The 26,580-nt window shown below is 37.3% G+C and overlaps 2 protein-coding genes and 1 pseudogene across 10 annotated transcripts; 2 read left to right on the top strand and 1 right to left on the bottom strand.

The window, feature by feature from the left end:
- The first annotated feature begins 77 nt into the window (after positions 1 to 77).
- Positions 78 to 4,918, top strand: LOC105130726 (armadillo repeat-containing kinesin-like protein 1; annotated as a pseudogene).
- A 48-nt stretch (positions 4,919 to 4,966) lies between these two features.
- LOC105130727 (exocyst complex component SEC8-like) lies at positions 4,967 to 17,944 on the bottom strand. Of its 4 annotated transcripts, none has more exons than XM_011033378.1 (27): positions 17,530 to 17,944; positions 16,784 to 16,914; positions 16,033 to 16,245; positions 14,607 to 14,780; positions 14,333 to 14,437; positions 13,768 to 13,877; positions 13,283 to 13,450; positions 12,557 to 12,725; positions 12,351 to 12,457; positions 11,648 to 11,949; positions 11,410 to 11,573; positions 11,194 to 11,309; positions 10,839 to 10,912; positions 10,354 to 10,484; positions 10,206 to 10,255; positions 9,345 to 9,445; positions 8,582 to 8,694; positions 8,288 to 8,395; positions 7,854 to 8,051; positions 7,448 to 7,533; positions 6,449 to 6,599; positions 6,281 to 6,358; positions 5,934 to 6,035; positions 5,724 to 5,798; positions 5,464 to 5,559; positions 5,329 to 5,378; positions 4,967 to 5,241 (listed from the first exon to the last, which is right to left on the bottom strand). In XM_011033378.1, exons 2-27 carry the CDS (start codon positions 16,823 to 16,825, stop codon positions 5,154 to 5,156), a joined length of 3,171 nt encoding a protein of 1,056 aa, XP_011031680.1. In that variant the 5' UTR covers positions 16,826 to 16,914; positions 17,530 to 17,944; the 3' UTR covers positions 4,967 to 5,153. The 4 variants fall into 4 exon arrangements, with proteins under 4 accessions (XP_011031680.1, XP_011031679.1, XP_011031678.1 ...); XM_011033377.1 differs by having other exon boundaries at positions 17,558 to 17,944; XM_011033376.1 differs by having other exon boundaries at positions 17,575 to 17,944.
- Positions 17,945 to 18,659: 715 nt separating this feature from the next.
- LOC105130725 (protein FLOWERING LOCUS D) lies at positions 18,660 to 24,411 on the top strand. Of its 6 annotated transcripts, none has more exons than XM_011033373.1 (8): positions 18,662 to 21,117; positions 21,367 to 22,128; positions 22,242 to 22,287; positions 22,371 to 22,495; positions 22,914 to 23,001; positions 23,306 to 23,677; positions 23,916 to 23,938; positions 24,053 to 24,411. In XM_011033373.1, the coding sequence occupies exons 1-5, from the start codon at positions 19,434 to 19,436 to the stop codon at positions 22,961 to 22,963; spliced, it is 2,667 nt and encodes an 888-aa protein (XP_011031675.1). In that variant the 5' UTR covers positions 18,662 to 19,433; the 3' UTR covers positions 22,964 to 23,001; positions 23,306 to 23,677; positions 23,916 to 23,938; positions 24,053 to 24,411. The 6 variants fall into 6 exon arrangements, with proteins under 6 accessions (XP_011031677.1, XP_011031675.1, XP_011031673.1 ...); XM_011033371.1 differs by having other exon boundaries at positions 23,755 to 23,938; positions 24,053 to 24,408; XM_011033374.1 differs by lacking the exon at positions 23,916 to 23,938.
- The last annotated feature ends 2,169 nt before the right edge of the window (positions 24,412 to 26,580 follow it).

Below are 26,580 nucleotides of genomic sequence, written 5' to 3'. Positions count from 1 at the left end.
AAAAAAAAAAAACAATACACTAGAAAAATATTTTAATATATCCTTTCTAGAAAAAAAAAAAAAACACACTACATCACTAAAAACACACTTCCAATCTCTCCTCTCCACGTCCCAGGGCTAATTTTAGCTCTTTCATTGGGTCCACAAATCCCAAAACGGCAACACCTAACCTAGCCTAACAACCAACGTAGTAACCTACCTTTACTAAACAACACTGACACCAACGTCATGTCGTCCATAACACCACCTCAACGCGCGGGAAAGAACCATATCACACACAAAACACACGCTACGTCCCCCCACTCCCATCTCGCTGGCCTCGAACTTTTATCTCTCTCTAGAAAGGAAAAGAAAAGAAGAAACAAATTTCCAAAAATGAAGAAAACGGTCTCCTTCACTTTTTTTTTTTAATTGAAAAAATGGTTACGCTTTGGCTTTGAAATTCCAACAATGGCTCGCAATTCAACAGTGAGAGTGTCATGCAGAGTAGAGAGGCAACAGCAACAAAGTCAAATTACTCCTCTCCATGGATCTTCTTCATCTTTCTCTTCGAATTCGAGAAATGGAGATTCACGACAAAATTATAGTAACGGCAATCATTCTGTTCGCTCTAAGGCTCCTCCTCCTCCTTCTCGACTCCCTGTTACTCCTACTTATTCCCGCTCTCACTCTCTCGACTTCGACAACGCTCTCTCTCTGCTTTCTTGTTATTTTGGAAGGAAAAAAAATTCAAAAACCGGAGAGGTGTTTTTTTTTTTTTTGAATTCTAAAACATTTAATTATTTTTATTTATTGTGTTAATGACAGACAATGGAAGAGTGAGAGTAGCTGCAAGATTACGGCGAAGGAATGCAGAATAACTCATTTTAGATGGCGATTTCAATGATTGTGTGGAATTATTACCTGAGGTTTTTTTTTTCCCTGTTTGTTTTATGTGCTGAAAAGTCTATGATTAAAAATGTTTTTATTTTATTTATTCACACTTATATTTTTTGTAAATTAAAATTCATGCGTGTGCTTGTTTCTTGATATGCAGTTCAAGAGGTTGAAATTGAAGAAAAAAAATTGGAGTTCTGAATCTTATAGATTCGACAAGGTTTTTACTGAAACTGCTTCTCAAAAGCGCGTTTACGAAGCTGTTGTGAAGCCTGTTGTTGTTGAGGTAACTAATTCATATTTATTAGAATGTAACGTGCGATTGAATATATGATTAATATATTTATGTTTGCTCATAATTGGTTATGAAAGAAATCGAAGTGATTGTATGGTTTGGATGCAATATGCTGATCATAGACTGGAAATTTTTTATATACTTTTTTGCAGAGTGTCTTGAGCGGTTATAACGGGACTGTTATGGCTTAAGGTCAAACAGGTACCGGAAAAACTTATACGGTTGGGAATCTGGGCAAAGATGATGCGGCGGAGCGTGGTATTATAGTCAGAGCTCTTGAGGATGTACTTGCTAGTACGATACCTGCCAATTCATGTGAAATGAAGAAATGAGTATATGGGGCACCTTTTCATGTGTTGTTATATTTTAGTTTGTGATTGTGCGACGGTAGCATGAGGAAACCGGTGTTTTTAATTCAATTGAAGAAGTACTGCAATGGCGTGGCCCCTCCCTGGATGGGACCACTGTGTATCATTTGATTGTCTGCAATGAAAATGACTCTTTTAATTGATTATTATAACTAAAAAAGGCGATTTTTCCCGCTCTTACTTTATTATCAAACAATTTCTGTGTGAAGATATTCATGCTAGTTTTAAGATGGATGTTTTCTGTTTTAGATTCTCACTTCATGTTGCTGCTCCAGTTGTATATGGAATCCATACAAGACTTGCTTGCACCAGAAAAGACTAGTATCCCTATTAATGAGGATGCAAGGACTGGGGAAGTATCATTGCCTGATGTCTCAGTAGTTAAGGTTCAAGATCTCAATCATTTTTCAGAACTGCTTCAAATTGGCGAGGCAAACCGTCATGCTGCTAATACAAAGCACAATACTGAATCTTCCCGAAGTCATGCAATTCTAATGGTGAGTATTTTGTTGGACACGAGATTTTCTTGTTCATATAATTTCAAGTTTGCAGAGGATTCATGGTGTTTCTTGACCAGTAGTGATAATCTGAATTTTTAGCATCCGAACCTTTTTGGTCTTACAGGTTCATGCACGGAGATCCATAAATCAAAAGGCAGGAGATGAAATCGGTTCTCAAGAGAAAGATGTGAAGTAATATAGTTGGGTTACCTAGAGTACGGAAAAGCAAGTTGCTGATTGTGGATCTTGTTGGATCTGAAAGATTAGACAAATCTGGTATGTGGGTGATATTATACAAGCCAGAGCTGATATCTGTACTTCTGTTTTGTTTGGCAGGGCCTTCAAAGGAATTTCTGTCAAGCACACAAGCCTTGTCCTGTATATTTGTTGTGTAGGCAGTGAAGGTCACTTGCTCGAAGAGGCTAAGTTTATCAATCTTTCTCTTACTTCCCTTGGCATATGTATAAATGCACTGGCAGAAAACAGTCCCCACATATACCCACAAGGGATTCTATGTTAACCAGATTGTTGCGCGATCCATATGGAGGTTAGCCCCAACAGTCTTTACTTTCTGCTCCTTTTCGCCTAATCCCTCTGTTCTCCTTCCAAATTAACGAGATTACAGCAACAGTTTCTAGTTTCCCTTATTTTGACATATCAACACATGATGTTATAACGTTTTCCCAGGTCAAATATTAGTAGAAAGAGGCTGAGCATTGCCTTGCTATATTCTTTCCTTACCTAAGGAGAACTTATTTCTGAAATTTATTTTAGAATTTTCCTTTATGTGTTGTGACACATCGTTCCTGTTTTTTTTTTTTTTTTTTTGAATTCGTACTGATGCTCCAGTGCACCTACCATATTTTGCTAGGATTCTTTTTTTTTTAAAAAAAAAAAAAATGATAAATTTCTTATGGAAATTCATAATCACTTTCAATTAAACAAGCTCTGCAAAGACTTCATTGATAATAACGATTGGGCCATCTGGACGACGACATGCAGAGATCACTAGCACAATCATGTTTGGGCAACGGGTGAGTCCTATAAAGAATCAAATTGAGTATTCTAGAATTCTCTTGTGAATAATATCTTATTCTTTTGCAGGCAATGAAAATAGTAAACATAAGAATTAGACTATGGAAGTTTATGTCGGAAGCTTCTGACTCAAGTGGACCATCTCGCTGCAGAAATAGAAAGGGAAAAAAAAATTGAGAGAGAGTGAAAAATGAGACTTGGAGAAACAGCTTAAACAATGTCAAGTTTCTTTTTCTGAAGCAGAAAAGAATATAGTCACAAGGTCCGAGATAGTTGTCTCTCCCGTGACTGTGTATCATTTTTGTTTCTGAAGTAATGCGTAGGGTGGGTTTAGTTCCTCTTGATATGATCAACCAGCTTATGTACCGTTTATGCAGTGATTGCTACTGTATCTAAGTGTTCATTTCAATGTATCTTATAATTTCCTAGCTAATATCTTCTATTGGCATCCAGTTTCTACAGCAGGAAAATATTCGTCTAGAGTTGGAGATGCAAGACATCGCAAATGAATTGGAGTCCCAAAAAAGGTTGTAATGATTTAACATGTGACAAAATTTCTCAGCTAGAGCTTAGCTTAACAAGTAGCCAGGTGTGCCCCTCTTCCACGATCAATTTATAGCTTGCTGGCCTTAGCCTTTTCTTTTCTTTTCTTTTTTCTTTTTTTGGTGGCAAGTGTGAGTACACATATAAACATGTTTGACATCTATTTATACTTGTGTTATCCAACAGATACTGTTCTTGTGCATCTATCATCCAATGATGACTCACCTTGTAACAAACTTCGTAAGTTCACATGGACTTGCCATGATGATTTTGAATTCTAGACTGCGGCTGCTTTGGTTCCCTCTTTCTTAATGAACTCAAGTTAATTGTGAGTGTCTTGTTTCGAGTAAATATCATTTTATAGGTGTAAGAACAGTAAATATCAAACTGGAATAATTATCACATGAAAATTCGGTTCTAGACTAGACTACATATTTTTTTGAGCTCGACTAAAAAAACAAAATCATGATAAAGAACAAAAAAGTTGAATCATTCCAGTTACACCTTTACCAGTTGAGATTACTGTCATTTGGCACAGAATGGTTGGTTGTCAATTCTAACACGACTTCAGCTCCAACACGACGCCATGTTGAGCTTACCCTGTCATTTGGCACATAATGGTAAACTGCCCATGGAACCAAGCATTTTCATTGAATAATTTGAGTTCTGAAACTACTAGTGAAAATCTGGAAGCAAGTGCTTGACTGTTTGGAAGAAGAAGGAAAAAACTGGGAAATTGTCAACACTAGAGGTGGTGGTTGGACCTTATATTGAATTTTAATGAGACAATATAGGAGCTAGTGTCTCCATTTCATGTCTCTGTGCTAAAAAGAAGAGGAAGGTTTATATATATATAGATCAACCAAAATCAAGAACTTTAATACTTGCAAAAGCATCTGGAGAAAGTCATTGCCATAGCTGCATCTCTGCTCTAATCTGCAGTTCCATATGTATCTTTATCTTCCAGATATCTAATGACTAACAAATTATCCACTACCTCTTGCAGACGACAATGTCAGGGAATTTATTTGTTGTGGAGGGGTGAGAGAACTAGTTCGAATCTCAGTTGAATCCAACAGAGAAGATATCCGCAACCTGGCAAAGAAGACTCTAAAATCGAACCCATCTTTTCAAGCTGAGGTAAAACCAGAATGGCCAACAATCTGAATTTTGTCAAAATCAAGCGACATAGCGTCCTTGTACAATGGAAAAATCTCTTTCCCGGATCATCCCTGGTCCTTTTCCCTCAATCCCAAGGAAAGACAGACACAAAAATAATATGACTACACAAGACGCTACAATAACAAAAGCATTGACAAGCCCCTTACCTCTACAATATACCCCAAAAATTCAACACAAAGTGGCTGTCTGCATACTTGGAAGGTGATATCCATGAAACTGGCTTTCTGCATCTGGCCGTATCCACAAACTTGAAACAAGTAAATTATCGGTTCTATACATTTGTGAAGCAACATTAATAATGAACCCCTTGGATTTTCACACAACAAAATAGTCCTCCTCCCACCAATGAAAGAGTTAATGAGATAAAATGTGCAATACTCGATCTTGTGCATCTGGGGGGGTTTCTCTCCCTGAGACGTTGACCTTTAAAAGGTTGATGTACCTGCAAAATCAATGTAATGTTTTATTTGATTAATTTTAAATAAGTTCTTGCCAGTGACACAAGAGAAAAAGGGTCATAGAAACCGACTCTGCAGCTGTAAACAAGCCCTCATGTTCTGTGATGAAAGCAAGCAAGGCCTGAAAATTCAGGAGATGGCAGCGATCTTAGTATGGCTGTATAGAGATTTATTAACAAGAATAAACAATGTTTCCATTGACTTGCCTCATATGGCATGTTTAGCAGTTCATAATATGTTCGGACATGATCTAATCTCTGCTGTACAGCTTCACTATCAATTGACGGAATAGCTGCAATGGCCTGTAAAATGCCAATAAAAATAATTATACCACATTTTTTTCATACAATCTAATGGCAAGGTGCGTTTCAACTATTAGTAGTCAATTCTTGGTATATATATCATCAGGTTAATAGAAGGATGCCAGATTCCAGAAATTACAAAATTATTATGTATTAAGGTTTACCTGTTCCAGCGCAATTGAATTTCGGCATATTTGTTGAACTCCAAAAAGGTTAATGGACTTCATGTCAGCCAGAGCCTGATAAGACATTGTGTTTCCAATTAGTAGCGTGGAAATGGAAGATAACAGGTACCTAGCACTTTAAAGGGCAAGGAAAAAAAGAAGAGAAACAACATCAAAGTCAGCCAAATTTTCAAGAGTAGAGATTCAAACCTTGATAGATGCACTTGCTGCAACGCTACAAATTCCACCAAATATGTAATTCTGCTTCGCTCTCGCAACAAAGGGTGCCATTTCCTCATCTCTACGTGTTATCTACAGTAAGGGAAAGAGATGTAACATTTGACTCCAAGAACATACAGGACAACTGAAGAAATGATATAAAATTTGATGACAATAGCATTAAAAGACACTGAGCAAGATAGGTAAAATTCTCCAAAATATGCTCCATGCAACAATGTTCCATCTAAAAAAATTATCCGCACAAGCTGTAGGAGAAGATTGAAATGGACATCTACTGTTTAACACCAATATGCCAACCATACATCATTGACACTGACCTGTGCAGTGAGTGAAATAATAAAGTCATCTGGCTCTTCTGCATCCTGGTCCTCCAAGTACACCCTGCTGGTCATTTCCTGTTTGAAGGTATTCCCTCAGAAGAGTTAATTTGAAAGATATCACTTCTAATTTAGGGATTAAATTCTTGTAATACACGTTTCTCAAACCTGCATATGGAATATTGTCTCCAACTGCATCTCTACACGCAAAACCTTTAGGCAGTCAATAGCCAATTTTCTATAATCATCAGCAAATGATGCTAGTGTCTTGCCCTTATCTGCTACTTGATTTGGTGATTGTGAGGTTATTTTCCCAAGCCTATAAATTAAATAAAATCTCACATAAATTAAAGCCTGGTATTTTCTATTTATCAGAATTGCATAAAAAAATTGATCCAGAGAAGATAGAAGATGTGAACTAGTCTCTTCTAGGGTTGCACTTTATCGGTGGCAAAAATAAACTAAAGTATTAAATTAAATACTACCATAGCAAGCGGCACACCCAAAATATATGGAGATAAGAGGTAACAACAGTGTTTACCAAGTGTCTTGAAGGGGTAAATCAAGAGTAAAGCTCATAGATTAGCAATTATCATCCTCTAAATAGGAAAGATAATGAGCTGTGAGAAGGGTTCTCCAAACATTCAACTGCCTTCGATAGGGGCTAGTCAGACCCTTGCTAGTTGGAAGGTTCACACAGCCTGATCCCATAGAGCGCAAACATGAGGACATAGTCAATCAACGAGTATTCCATGGGATTTTAGTTGTCATTTATTTTTGAGGCCCAGGATATGCCACAAAATGGTTGGCACCGATTGAAAGTTCACAACCAATAGAACACCCTTATCTTCATGTCTATTCCAAATAGGTATTCATGTCCTGATGACCATAAGTTCCAACAAAGTTTCACCCTTAATGTACAAGGCACCTAATACTTCAATACAGAACTTGTATATAGCCACCAAGCATACTATAGCAGCTCAGATAATGAATTGCAGAAAAGGAAAGCATCATGGTGTCATCAAGCCAAGAACAAAGGGCTAGTTCTGGACAATAGAAGTTTGATGTTTCTTAATTGACTTCCTCATTTCCTCCTATTGCTTATTCATGCAACAAACAAAAAGAATACTAAAGCACACATTTATTGCTCTAATAAGATGAACTTGCCTTTCAATTGAGTCTGCAACATACTCAAGCGAATCACTAAGGGAAGCCAGCAAAATAAGCTTGTTATCATCATGAATTAGATTTTCCTGCAAATGAGACATGAAAGGAAAAGAAAATCAATTTGCATCTGTGATACAAATTTTAGAGAGAGTCCAAAGCAGGGAAGATAAACTCATCAACAAGACTCAATAAAGTTCAATTACAATGTCCACTCTACCAGTCAGCAATGAAGGAACTGTCTCCAAAACAAGCACCTCAACCATTTAAGTACAACAGAATTCTAGTAATCTTACCCGCCCCTGCCACATCCCCACCCCTAAGAGAGAGCAATACTTTGTGACAACAAAAGGGACAAAAATAAATCCCTGTAATAAAAAATACAACTAGCTGAAATAATTACACATACCTGTTTGATAGGTCGCAGATTGAATAATAATTCATTCAATTCTGATTCAATCTCTAAAGATTCAGCATCTGAAGCACTGTTTACCATGTTTGATTCACCAACTGAATTTGGTAAATATGCATTTGATGGGTCAAATCGCATCAATTTCTCAATATCATGCCTTCCGATCAGCATATAACTCTGCTTCTCAAGAACTGCCTGAAAGATTACCACCAAATTTAGCTGATGGATGCTACATGGTGACTACACAATACAAAAATAGGCTTATAGGCACATGCAGAAATCATTTCTTTTCAATGTTCAGGAACAGTAACAACAAAGCAAGAACTTAATGCTTTTGAGAAACATAAAATTAGATGTTATTGTAAAAGACAGATTAAGCAAACAGCACTAATGATTCTTATGGTTAATAGGAAAAGAAAAGGGGAAAATGCCTCCATATATGATGTCCGACATCTTTCATATGTTCGCTCGAGGAAAGTTTGCACGAACTTTACAAGGTCACCAGCAAATTTGGGCATTGCTTGAGCCCAACCAAGCACCTGGAGTAAAGGATAAGTGTTCGTTAGACATCACAAAATCCAACACATCAGACTAAAACTAACTGACAGGAAACTTCAAAAAGCATTCCATAACATATAAAAGCATCACAGCCAAGATCTTCTCAAACCCAACAAAAATTGCACTTATTCAAGGAATGGCAAAATGGAAAGATAAGATATGCTTGCCTCTTTTGCCAAGAAATCAATAGCCAAAAGTCCCTGCAAGACAGGTCGACCTTTCTCAATTGATGGTGTATATGGAGCAACAGTATGGGCCCTTGGACGAAATGCAGCTGGACCTGTGATAGTACTTCCAGAATTAGATTTTAAACAGTATAAACAATAAAAAAGAGCGTTCAACATCACAGCAAATGAGTTTCAACAATCTCTTATTGAGAATGCATGTGCAGTAGATTCTAACAACAATTTCTCTCAGCATCATTAAAATTGGTCAAGGTACTTAGATTATCATGTAGCTTATTTGTATTCCATGTCCTTGAGCATAAAAAAATAAAAATTTGGGATCCAATTCAGGATTTTCCTTGGAAAAGGCCTCGAAAGCTGACTCGACAAGGGAAACCCTTGAAATCGGTGCCCCCCCTTGTTTGTTTGCTTTAGAGAGAGGAGACCTCCATAAGCGATTTGAAGCTCTTATTGGGAGGAACAGTTTATTTTATTTTTATTTTTTTCAAAATGCTAGTAAAAATTAAAGTTCTTCCAATTGTCCATGTGATTTCAGCACTCAACCTATTGTCTTACAATCTACTGACACTGTTGCATCTTCAAACAATATGTCTGCTGATGGTATGTTAACTTGAACAAGAGAAACTACTCAAGGGAATATTAACAAGTGTATGATGAACTCAATTAATTTATGAAAACGTATATCATGCATTATTAAACAATCAACACAGTGAAACTAAATTTTGGAGCATATAGAAGAACTTGCTTGATATAGCCTGCTGTACTCCCTTCCGGTAATCCACAAACATCGTTGGTAAAAAATGATCTTTCACAAAGTTCTCCACAAAAGCTAGCAATCCATCATTCCTGCAGTTTTTTAAGCAAAGAGTACAAAAATCACATCAGGATCCCCAGAGTCTCTTATAGACAAAAAAACACAAATAACAACACATAAAATAACTGTGCAGCAATCTTGAGTCTCTTATAGACAAAAAAAAACAAATAACAAGAAACACATAAAATAACTGTGCAGCAATCTTCAAAATCAAACATTTGATTGAGCTTAATATACTATGGTCAAGCTCTAAACAACCAGGAGTGCAAGCAGCATGAAAAGTTCCATCTCTTCAAGGTTCAAAATAAATAAACACCACAGATGCACACTCATTGTGATCACCTCTAAGCAAATGTAAAAAAAAAATTGAACTACCTAGGTAAAAGATGTAACGAGACCATACTCGGGTCACGTTAGCTCACTTTGGCTAATTTGAATGCCAACAACCCCTCTGCCCCTTAACAGAAATGGTACCAAATACAGTGATTCTGTTCTGTAGTTGATTATGGAATGAGAATTTGGACAAACTATACAGAGTAAAATTTTGGTTGGAAGGTGGTCAGGCATCTTCCCTGCCTCCACTATTTGACTTTGGCACAATACTGTCATTTAGTGCAGTGTTTGAATTCAGACAAGTGATGAATAAAAAAGGAAGTTGGAACACAGAAAAATCTAAAGAAAATTCTTGGCCCAATATCTACACTCAAATATGCATAGTGTGGATCATGCAATGGGACATTTGATTGCATATGCACGCCACCCAACAAGAAGCACAGTGCTTTTCAAGCTTACCCAAGCTGGGAATACTTTTTTGGCAGCATTGAAGCAACCTTATCTGTAAACTGCAGAAAAAAATCACTTCAGACAAGCCCAACAAGATAAGCCTTGAACACGTAATATGCTTCAAGTTTGACAATCTGGGTCAATGTCAGTCACTAACCTGAAGAACAGGACGGTATACAGATGCTGCTAGATATATGCCTTGCTCAGGCAAGACAGCAGCAGAGCCATAGCCTTCTTGTAACACATTTGGACCCTTCCTGTTCCATCCTTGACGAATGAGATCAACACCTGAATAATTGATAACATGGGGAACCATGAAACTTATGGATTAATCAGACAGGAGCCATAGCCTATGAAAAACAAATCTAACAACAAAGAAAATGATTGAAAAAAAGTTAACACAGATGAAAACTGAAGCATAATTGGGGATGCGGCCATTGCATCATTGAGGCAAAAAATATGAAGTCACCAGTAACTGTTTTCTTCTAAATCAAGATGAGAGGAGAATCCCTACAACTATAAGATTGTCATCTAAAGCATGGTTTCAGTAAATTCTAATAAATTTTCAACAGGCCTAATTTCAAACCATTCAAGATTGCAACAAAGCAGAAACAACAGCATTACAAAAGAATGAATACCAGCTACCTTGGTTAGGAATAGATATAGTTGCATCTGTGAAGCGAAAAGCAAAGGCGAGCCCTTCTTCTGACCCATCCCTGTTACACATTAGAATTGGCAGGGCATTACTATACAATCTTTCTGATAAAACAAAACTCTTCATTTTTTTTATATATATATATATAAAAGAAAAGAAAAGAAAAGAACAATATTTCATTCAAAGAGAATGAAACATGATTACATGACACAAGAACTAGAAAATTACAAAAAAGGAGCTTTTCTGACTGGTTGAAAGTGACCAAAAGAAACCCCCTTATAGACCCAAAATAAAATGTACCATAAAGAAGCAAGGAACACTGTAAGAATTAATGTTACCCACTTTTTTCCCTTGGAAGGGACCTTGCTCGCCAGTCTAGCAGTTTGTACAGAAGCATCTGCAGATGCAGCTTCAGGAGTAGCTCGCAGAATTTCACATATGAGTTGTTGGCATTCACTCTTTCACACAATTGTATAAGGAAAACAATAAATAAAAATGAGCAAAGGTTTACTACCAGAAAACAAACATTCAAATGCACTGACTTCATTCATCAAGTACCTGTAAAACTGTCAAGGAAAGGCCAATACTGTAACCTCCAGTAACTTGAGATGCTTCAGAATCTGGGCTCCAATTTGCATCTGCTGTCAACGACCTTGGTGTGTTCATGTCACCGTTCTGAGCAGTTTTTACTTCCAGAAGCTCTCCAACAATGACATGATTCTCTAGACCAACAAAGGTGTCAAGGGTAAATGTATTTTTTCAAATCATGTTAATAAAGATGGCGCCAGTAGCCTACCAAATATTTGAACAAGAATGTCCAGAATTGAATCAAGAAGCTCTTTTGCAGCAGCCTGTGCTTTCCCTGTGGGAGCCATCACTGGTGAGACAGGGCTTACTGCCAATAGTGTCCGTGACAATGACATCCCATTCTGACGCTTCTGTTTTGACAACTGGTAGCGTTCTAGTTGTCCTTTCACAGAATGAAGACCTCTGGTTAGGGCAGTTTGGTCATTGCTAGACCTTGAAGAGTTGACAAGTTCTGAATAAGCTTTTATCTTGGAAGCGATGATGTCATGAATTGTAGGACGCAACCTTTGGCTGTTAAGAAAAAAAAAGGGCAAAGAATGTCATATACTCTCTCCAAGCACTAAATTGTTCTATATGAGCATGAATAGATTTGTAAGATGACTTAAACATTCAATAAGACAATGCTTCTTTTGGTTTTGTATAACGAGACAAGGAACATAACCATGCCAATAATGTATACAAGAAAACTGAACAAGAGATGGAACTTCCCTTGATAAATGTTGTTCAAATACAGATCCCATCATTAAAGGGGAAAGGAGGAAAATAAAATAAATAGCATAACAAATCCATGCCATTCACATGGGTGATCATTACTAATTTAGTATAGTTGCAGATATGAAGACCACAGAAATTGGATTTTTCCCCCCTTCAGTGGAACATAATACATGAAGTGCAACAGCCAGATAACCAACCATAATATGGCACCAGCAGCTGCAACTTTGCCCAGCATGCAGAGGCACTCAACCATGGTCTGCAAATACTTCACATGAAGTGGAGCGTCACTCTTTTTAATAATTTCCTGCATGCAAATGTAAAAACCAGCACTTCATCCCAGAGAAAATGAAAAAAACCACCACAAATTCAACACGAGTGTGGTTTTTAAGTATAATGTTCTTACAATAAATTCATCTGGAGTAGAATTTGAAAGCCAACTTGGTATTTGATGAGAAACAATTTTAATGTCCTTCATGTTCCCATTGCCACCATTTGCTCTCATTGATCCAATGTGCCCATCAGGTGTTGCCTCATCAGATATATCAAGATCCTCATCAGGACCATCAAATGAACTGTGATGGAAGATAGACATGAATGATCAGAAAATAATAACATTAACAGCTGATCACTACAAAATAAACACTTAAAAAAAATCTTATACATATCCATGAATGCTGAATCTTGAAAATCTTCACAATTTGCACTTCTATTGAAAATATGAAACCAATTTGAAAACACCCCCCAAAGTGATGGAATGGAAATAGCTGAAATGAACTGGAAAATTTTTCCTTAAGGATATTGACTTCATAAGTGACAATTAATAAGTAGGAAACAAAGTGAATTGCTCAATCTAAAAGTAACCAATTGAAAACTTGAAAACTTAACTAGAACAGCGAAAAGCATATGGGGTCAAAATAATTTGACTTGATGATGTGAGTGAGCATTTACGAGATCAGGAAAGCATATGATTGTTCAAAGGAGAAACAAACACAAACAATCTATTTCTAAACTTAGGAATCATTTCATAGACATGAAAAATGGAATGTCAAGAGTAAGAGAGAATTAATGAGCAGGGGAGGTACAAAGCAAAGGGAGAATAGCACTGAATTATGAAGATAGTTATTCTTACCTTCCGTCAATAGAGCTTGGCCTGTATGGTCCATCAGCAAAGCTATGATTGTCACCTTTCATCAACTTCGTTCTTCGAGATAGAGATTGTGAATTGCTCATAGTAAAAGTAACAGCTACAGTAGTTGGCAATTCATCATATCTCTCATGCATGCTTGAGGCAACTGAGCTGCAGAAATAATCAAACTAATATAAGGAAATTCAATTGCAGAAAAAAAAGGTCTCAAATTATAGCTTGCATTAACATTCAAAAGATCAACAGTTCCAGCAAACTTAAGAATCACAACAGAGAGAAAAGCTTTCTTAAAAATGTCATCACTTTTCTTTAACATTACAAAAGAGAAGCTCCTAGTATAAAACACATGATCTATGTGATATAAGCAAGAACAAGCATCACTCTCCACACGCAATATAGGAGAGGTTATAAATTGGCAAACAAAAGGCAAATAAAAATAACACACAAAATGCCATCAAAATTCTATTTACCCATGTTCTCCCTTGTTGTAAAGATGTGCATGCAAATCCTCCAAAATTTTATAGAAGACAACTCCTCGCAGCTTTGTCAGCTCAGATCGCACATCTTGAAGAGCACCAACCTGCGAGACAATAATCATAGTAAATTCGAAGTTCCCAAAATACCAATTACATGACATATTAGGGTCAAGTCAGCAAAAAAAAAAAAAAAAACATGTACAAAAACCCCATGTTGAAATCCTGAACCAGTGTTAAGCGAAATTTGACCTTCATAGAAAGGATATTGCTTCCACACCTCCAAAAGTATTGTATTACAAGTCAAACAAATCTCAAAGCTAGATTTTGACAATTATAGCAAGAATGATGTGTGATAAAAAAAACATTTGTTGGGCATCCATAATAAGCAGTGTAGAGCCAGTACATAATCACCAACAACCTATGATGTCCTAAGTCACCACCATCAAATCTAGGAATTGGAAGCAATATGAGATAAAACAGAACTTTAATTTAAACCAAACAAACAATAAAGGACAAGGACCATTCTCATGAGCTAATTACAGGAAGTTTGACAACCCACCGTTTGAAGACTTTCTCGCTCAAGCATCAATGAGGAGTGAGCATGCAATTGAACTGCTGCATAAAATTGCTTTTCAGCAATGAGTTTCTCAATACGAGCCGGAACCTAAGCCAAAAAAAAGCAGCAGTAGATTGGTTGTAGAACATCAAAATATGTGACATGGAAATAGTTCTGCCATGAACACTGTTATGCTAATGAATTGTAGCGTGGTAGTAGAGCAAATCCTTTCATTATGCAAATCATTTACAAAATCTGCTGGCAAATTTAGACCAACCTTAGCAATGCCTTCAATCTGATCTAAAAGAGAGATTATGTGTCGTAGTGTAACAGACCGATACCACAACTGATGCAATTGCTTATTCCGGTTACCAAGACGTTTCTTTGCTTCAGCCAAATCAATCTTTAATGCAGTGATACTTTCAGCAGATTCACTGAATAACCGCAAGATCTGGAAGAAAAATTTTAAAAAATGATAATCACGAATAGGCACCAGCTCTTTTTTGTCAAATTCCAGAGAAGTGAGATATATGATAATCATTTATGAGTTTATGGGTAAATCTAGTCCCACAGAACTTGTGATGAAATCATCACAATCTAGCATACAATTTCACTCACTCCTCCTATGGACGATCACCCTCAATTCCTTATCAACCAATCATTTATCACTTTTTTTTATGAAGAAGCATTTGATCAGGCTTTTACATCATAAAAGGGAAATTTTAGGAATAATACAAGCAACAATTTAGAAGAAAAAAGTGAATGAAGTTAGGAATTTCTTGATATGGAAATAGGTAAAAACATATAAAAATATGTAATCTAAAGCAACTGAGAGGCCATTATAACAAGGGGCAGCTGGATCACAATCTTCATCTGTGGGAAACAAGTCTGGAAACATGTTTGGCTAGAGAATTGTTATTTTTTATGATAAACTTTGAAAATCAACAGCTTCAACAGTGAGAAAGCTACTGATATAAATTTTATTTAAACATCTACTGAAATCAACAAAAATTTACTAAATAAAGCACAAATTTACCTAAAACATACAGTTGAATAATGAACCATGGTCGGGAGGGAGCTTAGGAGGTTTATACTAGAACCCAAAGTGAAATAAAATTGTTTGGGAATGAACTCGAGATTCTGGCAAATCAATGCAGTCAAATTGTATCATATGTAGTCAGAAGGTAACACAAACTACACACTCTATAGATTTTACATCTACATCCAATCTGAAAATAAGTGACAGGAAGTTGATTTTTAGCAGACTTCTATTGTATTCTTTTAGTTTACATCAGGGTTGCAAAAAATAATCCTTGGTAATCAACATGGCTCCAATCTGTAAAATAGTGTATACTTAATTATGTGGTGTTTTTAGAATAATACCATTAAAAAATTGTTGCAATTTCTGAGTATGATCCCTAACTTTCAAAGAACAATTTGCATTAGAAGGGGACAACATTGATATTTTATAGTATGATCCTTGTCTTTCAAATCATAACATTCTACAATCTGAATTATGAGTGGGAAACATTGATATTTTATATGAAACTGATCTAAGGAATTTGAAAAAAAAATAAAAAAGGAAGAAAAAAGAAAGGAAAATAATCTATCTTTCGCTATCTTGGATACACAGAAGCAAGAAAATTGATAAAAATTAGAAATAGGCATGTTTAGATCAGCATATAGAAAAATATTTAAGGAACCTGAGAATAATTTTGAATTGCTTTATTGAAGCCAATATGATAAGATTGCACAACTTCATCGACGACATCCTCAACAACATCACTTTGCTCCTTCAAAACTAGGGCTTCGGCTTCGCGATCTTTTGAGGTTAAAATATGGACAACATGAGGCAACGAGTCAAAACGTGCAGCAGCCCAACTCTCATCTATTCTTGAAAGCTCTTCTCTTAAATACTGTTTTGTACCAAAGGAGCAAACCAGGGGAATGAGAAAAACAACAACAGGATAATAAAAAGGAAGACAATAAACTACATGACATTGCTGAATGATCTATATGATTACATGATTAACAATTTGATATGAAGTTGCTGTTACTTGACATGAAATCTATCATAGAAAGACCATCATGAAATTAAATACACTATCTTTCCACATTAACACTTAAAGATGCTTGACAACCCATAAATTGTTTTTGCAAGATGCAGCACCATCTACTACTGCAAGAAAGATATACATATTGTGGCAACACACATATTTATGATTCATCATAGGCTCTTATCATGTAAATTTATAATCACATGGCAATTTCATGCCAAAATAACACTGTCAACTTCCAATCTAATAATTCTAGTCAAGATGTTGAATTAAAATCTGAAATCTACTGCGCAAAACAAAACTCTGGCTAAACAACAGTTGTCGATGCACATTATAAAATAAATATTGCATTAAACTTCTACAAAAACACCCCAAAATAAACAAATACATGACTCACTGCTTTGTCAGGAGGAACAGGCAACCCATCAAAAATCCCCATCTTAATCCTTGCACTTCAACTGCAGTTTTACAACCAGCTCATCCCAACAAGGCCCTTCATTTTTCTTTTGGCTCTTGATGATTCAGTCTCTAAAACATATAAAATTCAATAAAATGAAATGACAAAATCAGTCAAACATCTTCTCCAACACAGTCAAAATGAAATATTCTCATTATTTCATAACCCATAAATACAATGTTCAACTAGTCTCCTTCAGATACCCAATAAAAGTTACAAAAACAATAATATATAATTAAGTTGAGATATAAATATATTGCACTTTTTAATTAATATTTCTTAGTTTCTAAGGAATAGTGTGTAAAAAGTCAAAGTTGAATGCTCTCCGAATGCATAATTTGACTTTTATTAGCTGTTGAAACATAACCAATACAAGTAATCTTTTCTAAGAAAGTTCTACTCCAAAGGACATCGCAACCTAATTGCTGGTTTTTTATTATAGAAAATCTATTAACAATTTTTTCTACTTCATTTAGAAACAGCCGTCCTAAAAATAATTTAAGAAACAAAAGATCGATAGAGAAAGAGAAGTGTGCAGCATTTTCTCAGCAACCAAACAGATAAAAAGAAGCAAATGCCAGATCCAACACGGTGAACACTGATATCTCATCATTTTCACAAAATACAACAATAAAAACCCTAACTAAGTTGAATATTAAAGAAATTAACAAAAGCAGATAATTTACCAAAACAGATTCAAAAAAATTCACGAACAGTAGATGATAACAAACTCGAAATAGCTGGTCAGATTTTGTGCTTTTCAATTCGAAAGAAGAAAACGACGTCTCGTTCGGATGATTGACGGTTGAATAAGGGCGAAGGGGAACGCGGACATGGAGGTGTTCCTATGAATCGGCGAAGGATGGATGCGGATAGCACATTGGCGAGACCGAAATATCGGGACGAATCGCCGGTTTAGGAGGTAGTGAAAAGGATGATCGGTTTGTTACTGTTGTTAATACAGAGAGGGAGACGGACAAGGACGGAGAACGTAGTCGAAAATGAAAGAATGTTGTATTTGGCTTTGGGAGGTATTTCCTGCTCTTGGCTGGCTCTGTAATAATTTAACCTTCTATTTCTAGGAAAAAGGATGGAGCTTCAATTATAAATATGGATTTTTTTCATTTGGAATAACTACGAGTTAGATATTGAAAGTTTAGATATTGTTTCATATCAGTCCCTGGATTTTGAAATTATGTGACTATGACACTAGGTCATTCTTAATGGCTCAATTTTGTCCCTGTGTTTAAGGCATGTATTTCTCAATGCAGTAAAAAATAATTTTTAATTAAAAATACATTAAATATTTTTTTTCATAACTATATAAAAACTATTTAAAAGTATATAAATAATATAATTTAATATTTTTTAAGTAAAATATAATTTACAAAATATTTTAAAAATATATTGTATCATCAAAACAAAGTCTCTAAGACATATAAAAATTTATTTAAAAATATAGTAAAAGAAAATGATATATTTTTATTTTTAATATTAACACATCAAAACTATATAATAACACTAAAACTTTAATTGACAATTAAAAAAAATTAAGTGCAAAGTGAAACGGTAGCTAAATTAAATGGCTTCAACATTCAATTCAAGTCCTCTCGAGTGTATTTGTTACCCCAAAAAAAAAGAAATAAAATGAAGTGCAGAAAATAATAATAAATAAAGTGGTTCCAGGCTGAATACTTAAGGAGTTAAAGGCTGTTCGGAAGGGTTTTTACCAGATACGATAAAAAAAAAAATTAATGTACAATCTATTTAATGAAAATAATAAAAAAAAAACACCACAAGTTTAAGCTGGATGTAGATGGCAATTCGTGTAGCAATCCAGGCAGGTTGGGTTTTGGTGGTCTTCTTAGAAATGAGGCAGGTTCTTGGTTAACGAGTTTCTCAAGCTTGGCTGGGGTCGGCACAAATCTCTTGACAGAATTGCAAGCTATCAAGCATGGTCTTCAACTCTCTTGGGACCAGGCTTTACTAAGATTCTGTGTTACTCTTGACTTCATGATGCTATTCGACTCATTCGAGAAGACACTATAGGGTTCCATAAATTTTAGCTGACATTCAGGAGCTGATGCAGAGACCATGGGTGATTGATCTTCATCACACGCTCAGGGAGAGGAATTCCTGTGCACTTTTTTTAGCTAAACCTGGGGCTAAAAGGGTTAAGCGTTTTCATATTTGGGAAAGCCCCCCGCCTGGTAGGGGCCATTTGATTCAGGCTGATACGATGGGTATTACTCATCATAGGCAGTTGTTCTGTTTTTATTTCCACTGTATAAAACAAAAAGGCCACCTTAAAAGCAAATTTTATATGCTTTTTTTAATTTATTTTTTCTCCTGGAAAAAGAGTAAATTATATCTCCCCTCACCTCTAAACCAAGCACATCTGTATCTAGCCCCAGATCACTATCAACGAAACGTCGTTCACAAAGCAATCCAGTTCGTTTCAAGAAATTAACTATTACACATCGCCATCCACCACGCTATCAGCTGCTTAACCACCGCCACCGCCACCGCCACCGCCACACTGACCTCCTTCGCTCTCTCCACAACCACCAACAGCTAAAATCGTACAATCATGAACCCACCAATTCCAACGCCCGAAGAATTCTCCTCCCTCCCTCTCGAATTCATCCCCTTCCTTCCTCTCCCTTCCCAGACCACCCCTAGTCCAACCCAAAACCAACCCGCACCAGCACCAGAACCAGCGCTTCCTGATCCCAACGCCTTCCTCTCCTTCCCTATTCCCAAGAAACGCCGCCGCGGCAGACCCCAAAAGGCCCAAACCTCCTTTCAGTTTCCCCAATTTTTCTCACAAAACCAACACCAAAAACAACCAATCCACGATATCTCCGAAGAAATCATAGTAATCAACAAAGATCCAACAAACGAAGCCGTAATCGGTCTCTCTGCTGGATTCCCTGCTGATTCATTAACTGAAGAGGAAATAGATGCCCATGTGGTCACCAATATTGGCGGAATCGAACAGGTTAATTACATTTTAATTAGGAATCATATAATTGCGAAATGGCGCGAGAATGTTAATGTTTGGGTGACTAAAGAAATGTTTCTTAATTCCGTGCCGAAACATTGTCATGGGTTATTAGAATCTGCTTATAATTATTTAGTTTCGCGTGGGTATATTAATTTTGGAGTTTCGCAGTCGATAAAAGAGCAATTTCCCCAGGAGGATACGAAATCAAATGTGATTGTTGTTGGGGCAGGATTGGCAGGGTTGAGTGCGGCGAGGCAGTTAATGAGGTTGGGATTTAAGGTTACGGTTTTGGAAGGGAGGAAGCGTGCTGGTGGGAGAGTTTACACGAAGAGAATGGAAGGAGGAGCCGGGAATAGGGTGAGTGCGTCGGTGGATTTAGGAGGGAGCGTGTTGACGGGGACATTGGGGAACCCGTTGGGGATTTTGGCGAGGCAGTTGGGGTATTCAATGCATAAGGTGAGGGATAAGTGTCCGCTTTATAGTGTGGATGGGAAACCAGTTGATTTGGATATGGATATGAAGGTTGAGACGGCATTCAATAGGTTGTTGGATAAAGCGAGTAGGCTCAGGCAGTTGATGGGGGATGTCTCGGTGGATGTATCGCTGGGGGCTGCATTGGAGACATTTAGGCAGGTTTATGAGGATGCAGTGAATAAGGAGGAGATCAATTTGTTTAATTGGCATTGTGCTAATTTGGAGTATGCCAATGCAGGTTTGTTGTCGAAGTTATCATTGGCATTTTGGGACCAGGATGACCCATATGACATGGGAGGGGATCATTGTTTTTTGCCTGGAGGGAATGGGCGGTTGGTCCAGGCTTTAGCTGAGAATGTACCGATTTTGTATGAGAAGACTGTGCATACTGTTAGGTATGGGAGTGATGGGGTTCGGGTTATTGCAGGGAATCAAGTCTTTGAGGGGGATATGGTGCTGTGTACAGTTCCTCTTGGGGTGTTGAAGAGTGGGTCGATCAAGTTTATTCCTGAGTTGCCACAGAGGAAGCTTGATGGGATAAAAAGGTTGGGATATGGACTGCTGAATAAGGTTGCGATGCTTTTTCCTTGCGTGTTTTGGGAAACTGACCTGGACACGTTTGGACATTTGACTGACAATACAAGTTCTCGAGGGGAGTTCTTCTTGTTTTATAGCTATGCAACTGTTGCTGGTGGTCCGGTCTTGATTGCTTTAGTAGCAGGGGAAGCTGCACATACATTTGAGAGTATGCCGCCTACAGATGCGGTGACCCGGGTTATTCAGATCCTCAAGGGTAATGCATTCAACTTTTTGTTTGAAAGTATTGTTTATGTAGCTTTCGCTTTTCTTTCTTATAAATCTCTGCAATTTCTAGAATACCACATTTGTGTGTTAGTTTAAAATATTTGGAGTAGTTACATCATTATGCATGTCCAGTATCATTGCCCACTGTAATTATCTGTTTCAAGATGAAAAGCAAATCTGAATATTGAGTAGATGATTAAATAATATTTATATGCGACTCAAGTTTGAATGCATGCAGGTATTTATGAACCGCAAGGAATCACTGTCCCTGAGCCTATCCAAACTATCTGCACAAGATGGGGTAGTGATCCATTTACTCTTGGTTCTTACTCTAATGTTGCAGTTGGAGCATCAGGAGATGACTATGATATATTAGCAGAAAGTGTGGGAGATGGGAGACTTTTCTTTGCTGGGGAGGCCACAATGAGGCGGTATCCGGCGACCATGCATGGAGCTTTTCTCAGCGGGTTAAGAGAAGCTGCAAACATAGCTCACTATGCTGGCACTCGAGCCTTAAGGGTGAAGGTTAATCGGAGCCCATCAAATAATGCCCACGCATGTGCTTCCCTTCTTGCAGATTTATTTAGGGAGCCAGATATAGAGTTTGGGAGTTTTTCTGTTATTTTTGGCAGAAATAATCCTGACTTGAAGTCAACAGCAATTTTAAGGGTTACATTTAATGAACCACGGAAAAAGAGTCAGGAAAGTTCTAGGCCAGATCAACACCATTCCAATAAGCTCCTTTTTCAGCAACTTCAGTCACATTTCAATCAGCAACAGCCGCTTCATGTGTACACTTTATTATCAAAGCAACAGGTTCTTGAGCTGAGAGAGGTGAGAGGGGGTGATGAAATGAGGATGAATTATCTCTGTGAGAAGCTAGGAGTGAAATTGATTGGGAGAAAGGGTTTGGGGCCCACTGCTGATTCACTTATTGCTTCTATTAAGGCTGAGAGAGGTGGTCGCAAAGCTTCTGCTACTTCTTTAGGTCTAAAATCAGGTGAAAATGATATAACATTATTTGTTTACTTCCTCTTTTCACCAAATCTCCAAATTATTATGTTAGTCTGTTATGTGGAACTTGAAATAACGTTTTACTTCTTTTTTGGAAAGGGATGTCAAAACTACAAAAGGGAACTTTGAAGCGAAAATTGGTCAGGTTTGTGTTGATTGAAGATGATTTATCATTATTGTTTCTTTTGAGAATTTTCCCTGTTAACTCTTATTACTAAAATCTTGCAGGAGGGCTAAAATAGTGCGCAGCAGCAATAAGCCTGCTCCTCTGCCCAATTCTAACATGGTTATTGCTAAGGCATCCGAAGAAATTCGAACAACAAATCAGGCACCTCCTGAAACGAATAGTGCAGGTAAATATCAAGTCCTTTTAGTTTTATAATAAATCTGTTAGTTTTGGTATATTTGGATGCAAGGTGGAAGTGAATCATTCCTGTTCTGTTTACTCTTTACATGCATATTGAGCCTCTTCTTCTCTTGTTATGTCAAGTTAATATAAATGCCCTTTTATCACTTCATACTAGCATCAATATAATCTATCCATGTCCTATATAATATGATGACTTTAGTTCTTGCACTTCCATTGAGAGAAGTGACATATATTCTCTAGAACCACAGAAGTAGCAATGGGATTATACACTTTTTTACACTCCATAGAAAGGGTTGTAAACTGATGCTTTTTTTTTTTTCTGTCCATATTCATTCATTAGTATTGTTTTCTCTAACTATTCTCATCATGGAAATCTAAAATAAATGCTTCAATTTTGTTAGGACAAAGTCAAGTATACATGTTGAAGAATGATCAGACAGCACCTCCCTGATGAGTGTCTAGGATGGTGAAATATCTTCTACCACCAAGGTTATTTTGAGAATTCCTTGTGCAAGTTAACTTTATGGTTTCTGATATTGTTTTTCATCACGTCACTTGGTGCATGGCAAATGAGCACTCATTTTTCTTGATGATTACTAGGTTGAATGCATTTTAATGATACATGTTTCTGAATTTTATTTCAATTGATGCTACTTGTTCTCTCTCTTTTATGATAAAATTGAAATGTGTATCAAACATGTATCCATACCTTGACTGTGGATTTGATATTTCTATCCCTGTTTGGTGGGGAACTCGCTCTCCATTTTGAATGCTTTCCTCTGATGTGTTGCAGAATTTGTTCCTTCTTTCTTCTGAAGTAGTCAACTAGGGATGCTGGAGAATTCTGTACGTGCGGTTCCCAACTGTTGAAGATGCATGCTCCATGTGCAAAAGCACTTGGAGTAATGGATGCTGCCTGCAATGAGAAGTGAAAATGGCAGTATCTAGCCAAAAAAGATGTCATCAATGACTCCTCATGCTTCATCACTACAGTCATTTCTCAAAGACTGCATAATGAATTGGAGCTTTATGACGAAGGCCAACAGTTTGGTCATGCCTTGGAGAGAGGCAGTGCCCCTGAACTACCCACTTACCATGAAGCTTGTCCCCAAGCCAACTGTGGTGTGGAGAATGTGTCCTTATGGAGGAGGTTTTATGAGTCCAGGTAAATTGGTTATGTTTTTATTTATAGTTTCCAAGTTCAATTCATCATTATTTTAAACGTGACATGATGGAGAGAAGATTTTATGATGCAAGCGCTAGTCACGGTGAAATCTGACTTCCTCTATCACAAAAGCACAAGATATGATCATTGATGCTAGATCTTAATCAACATCGTAACTTTTTTTTATGATGAAGACTGCCAGTAAAGGCCTGTGTACTAAACTTGGTTGTCAGTGCAGACTCGTGGCCAGATTCAGATCAGGTACTAGACTCTGTATCGTCAATGTCAAATGTTCGCTGACGTTGAAGATAAGATGGCCGTGTAATGGTTTGTAGAAATAAAGGGAAAAAAACTGATTCAACTTTGCCTTTTCAGTTACAGGATGAGCAGCTTGTTGGCAAACAAAATGCAGGTCAAAAAAACCGAGGTTCGGTTGCAATTGTGCTTTTAAATGCATGCAAAGGTAGTGATCCTCGGGTTAAAGGTTTTAGTCCATCTAGTTTCATCTTGGGTTCCGCCTGTACTTTGTAGAGGAGGTCGAAGTGTATTTGGGGTGGTTTGACTCGTTCATCCCGTCCCAACTCGAGCTGACTGGTTATAGCTGTGGTCATGGCCAGAAAATTGATCAAATTAGCCTGTATGTTATCATTTTGCAAAGGCAATGTAAGGATATTGGAATTGTGGGCAAACGGATCAATATATTAAATTTCAAGGGATTACATACTTAGTTCTCCGGAGCGAAAGTCCACCGGACAGACTTTGTGATAGACCTAAAGAACAATGTGATGTTGAACTTGTCTGAAATTCAATGGTAGCTCGTAAAAATGAATTCATGCATTTCATTGGGCAACACAATTGGCAGAGAATCCATCTTCTCCCAGTCCTTGATTTTCCAAACAAAGCACTCTCCAAAGCATAGCTTTAAAGCTGACCCGGGGCAAACTCCTTATCATGGGTTTGGGAAAAAAAAAAAACATCTTTTAAAAAAAATCAATGGGTTGATGTCAAGCTTAGATTAATCATGTCCTGCCAGCTGAGTTATTTATTTTTTCTATAATTTGGACCGGTCTTCACAGGTTCCAGGCCAACCCATTGAACTTGGGTTTAAAACAAACACCTAAGCCCCTATTACCATCGTAGCAAGCGATGCACCAGGACACAATTTTCCCCCCTAAAAACACCAAGAAACTTGCAGGCATGGATTCATTCGAATTATCCGATGAATTCGAATCCCTCGAGATAGCGTAGACATCAGTTACAACTCGTGTCTTGGCTCTGATATCAGAAACCGTTGACCTTGCAATATTCAGCACATTCTCTCGTGTGATTTAGGGTGCTGAAGGGTGAAGTCTTAGATTGCCCTTAGGTAAGAGAGTTTTGGGACGTCGGATTCTTTGACTAGCCTGTTAAACTGTATTGGTCTCATCTCTAAGCTTCTTGAATATCCCTGGGTTGTTGGTTAGCTCTGCCATGACCCATTGCAAGGCTACCGATGTTGTGTCCTTGTCCGTGCCTGCACAAAATGTCCTGAGATACAGAGATTTTCCCCCCTTGGGTACATAAAATAACTATAGCAAGACAAGAAAACTATCTCCTGCTATAAAATAGCACCAGCTAAATCAGCTTAAAGAGCATCCACCAAGATCGGCAAGGGGAGAAGCCCAAGTTTGATCCAAAGCAAGCTTGCTATAAAGGAAATCAGCACACCGATTACCCTCATGTAGCGTATGCAAGACCCTGAATTGAGGAATGCCGAGAGAAGCAGCCTCGCATCACTAATCAGGTGAGAGCGAGGGTGGTCACCAGCCGGAAACGAAGAAATAAACTGCGTGGTTTCCAGACGATCTGACTCCACCTCCAAATGAGCACATCCTATGGAGAGCGCCTACTGTAAATCACTTTGCAGAGCTCCAAGTTCAGCAGCCGTGATAGTTGTGCAACCACTATAACCCGAGAAACCCTTAATCCAGTTGCCAGCATGGTCACGAATTAACCCTTAAACACCAGCATCGCCCGAAGCCCCAAAAACACTGCCATCCACATTAAGCTTCCACCAATCAAAGGAGGAAGAACCCAAGAAACAAAACGGCAAGCAGATGAAGCTGTACCCTCTGCATCCCATGAAAAAACTTGAGAATAACCTTACTGCTTGACCTAATACACTTGATTCTATAATGGAGTGATTGAACCTTTAATCACTTCGTTGTTTCTGGTCTTTAGCATAACCCCATTATGATAATAACATGATAATAACATGTATCAAGATCACATATTTATATATAAATAGTGGAATAAGTTTTTGATGTTAAAAATAAAATTATTTGCTTTATAAAAATTTATTTGATTGGTCCCATGTATTTATTTATTTCCTTTACTTTCTTTTCCTTGTCCTTTTTTTTAAAAAAAAAAAACGAGTTAATGCATTCAGCAAGAAATTCGATCGTCGTAAGATTAGAGTATCAAGAATTTCATTGGTGTCGTAAGTCCATATGGTTAAGAAAATCTCTTCTTGCAGTTTCTGAATAATCCAAGCTAGAAGTCTTCGTGAATATTCACAACTGTGTACGAAATTGTGTGTGGTTAGGACTCAATCCACGTATACTTCAGGACGGATCCCACCAGAAAGGGTGCTTATGCAATCGCAGAGCTCTCTGCTAATGAAGTTCAAGACTCCTAGAAGATGATCAAATCTCTTCGTGCAAAAACATTACCGAACGATGATCGATCTCAATGTACAAGTTTATCACCAGAGAAGACTCAACTATCGTCGGAGCATCATCAACTGGTCTTGCTGACATGATCAACCTCCATATTTTGCGATGGTTTATCTTATCTATTTATGTCAGCTGGAGTCGGCTGGTTATTAGATCTTGCTTTCAAGATCAGATAAATAGGGAGAACTA

The sequence above is a fragment of the Populus euphratica genome, unplaced genomic scaffold (genome assembly GCF_000495115.2).
Source record: "Populus euphratica unplaced genomic scaffold, PopEup_1.0 scaffold29.1, whole genome shotgun sequence".
In the NCBI taxonomy this organism is placed as follows: domain Eukaryota; kingdom Viridiplantae; phylum Streptophyta; class Magnoliopsida; order Malpighiales; family Salicaceae; genus Populus; species Populus euphratica.
Note: the sequence above shows the minus strand (reverse complement) of the source record. Positions and strands in the feature narration are given on the sequence as shown.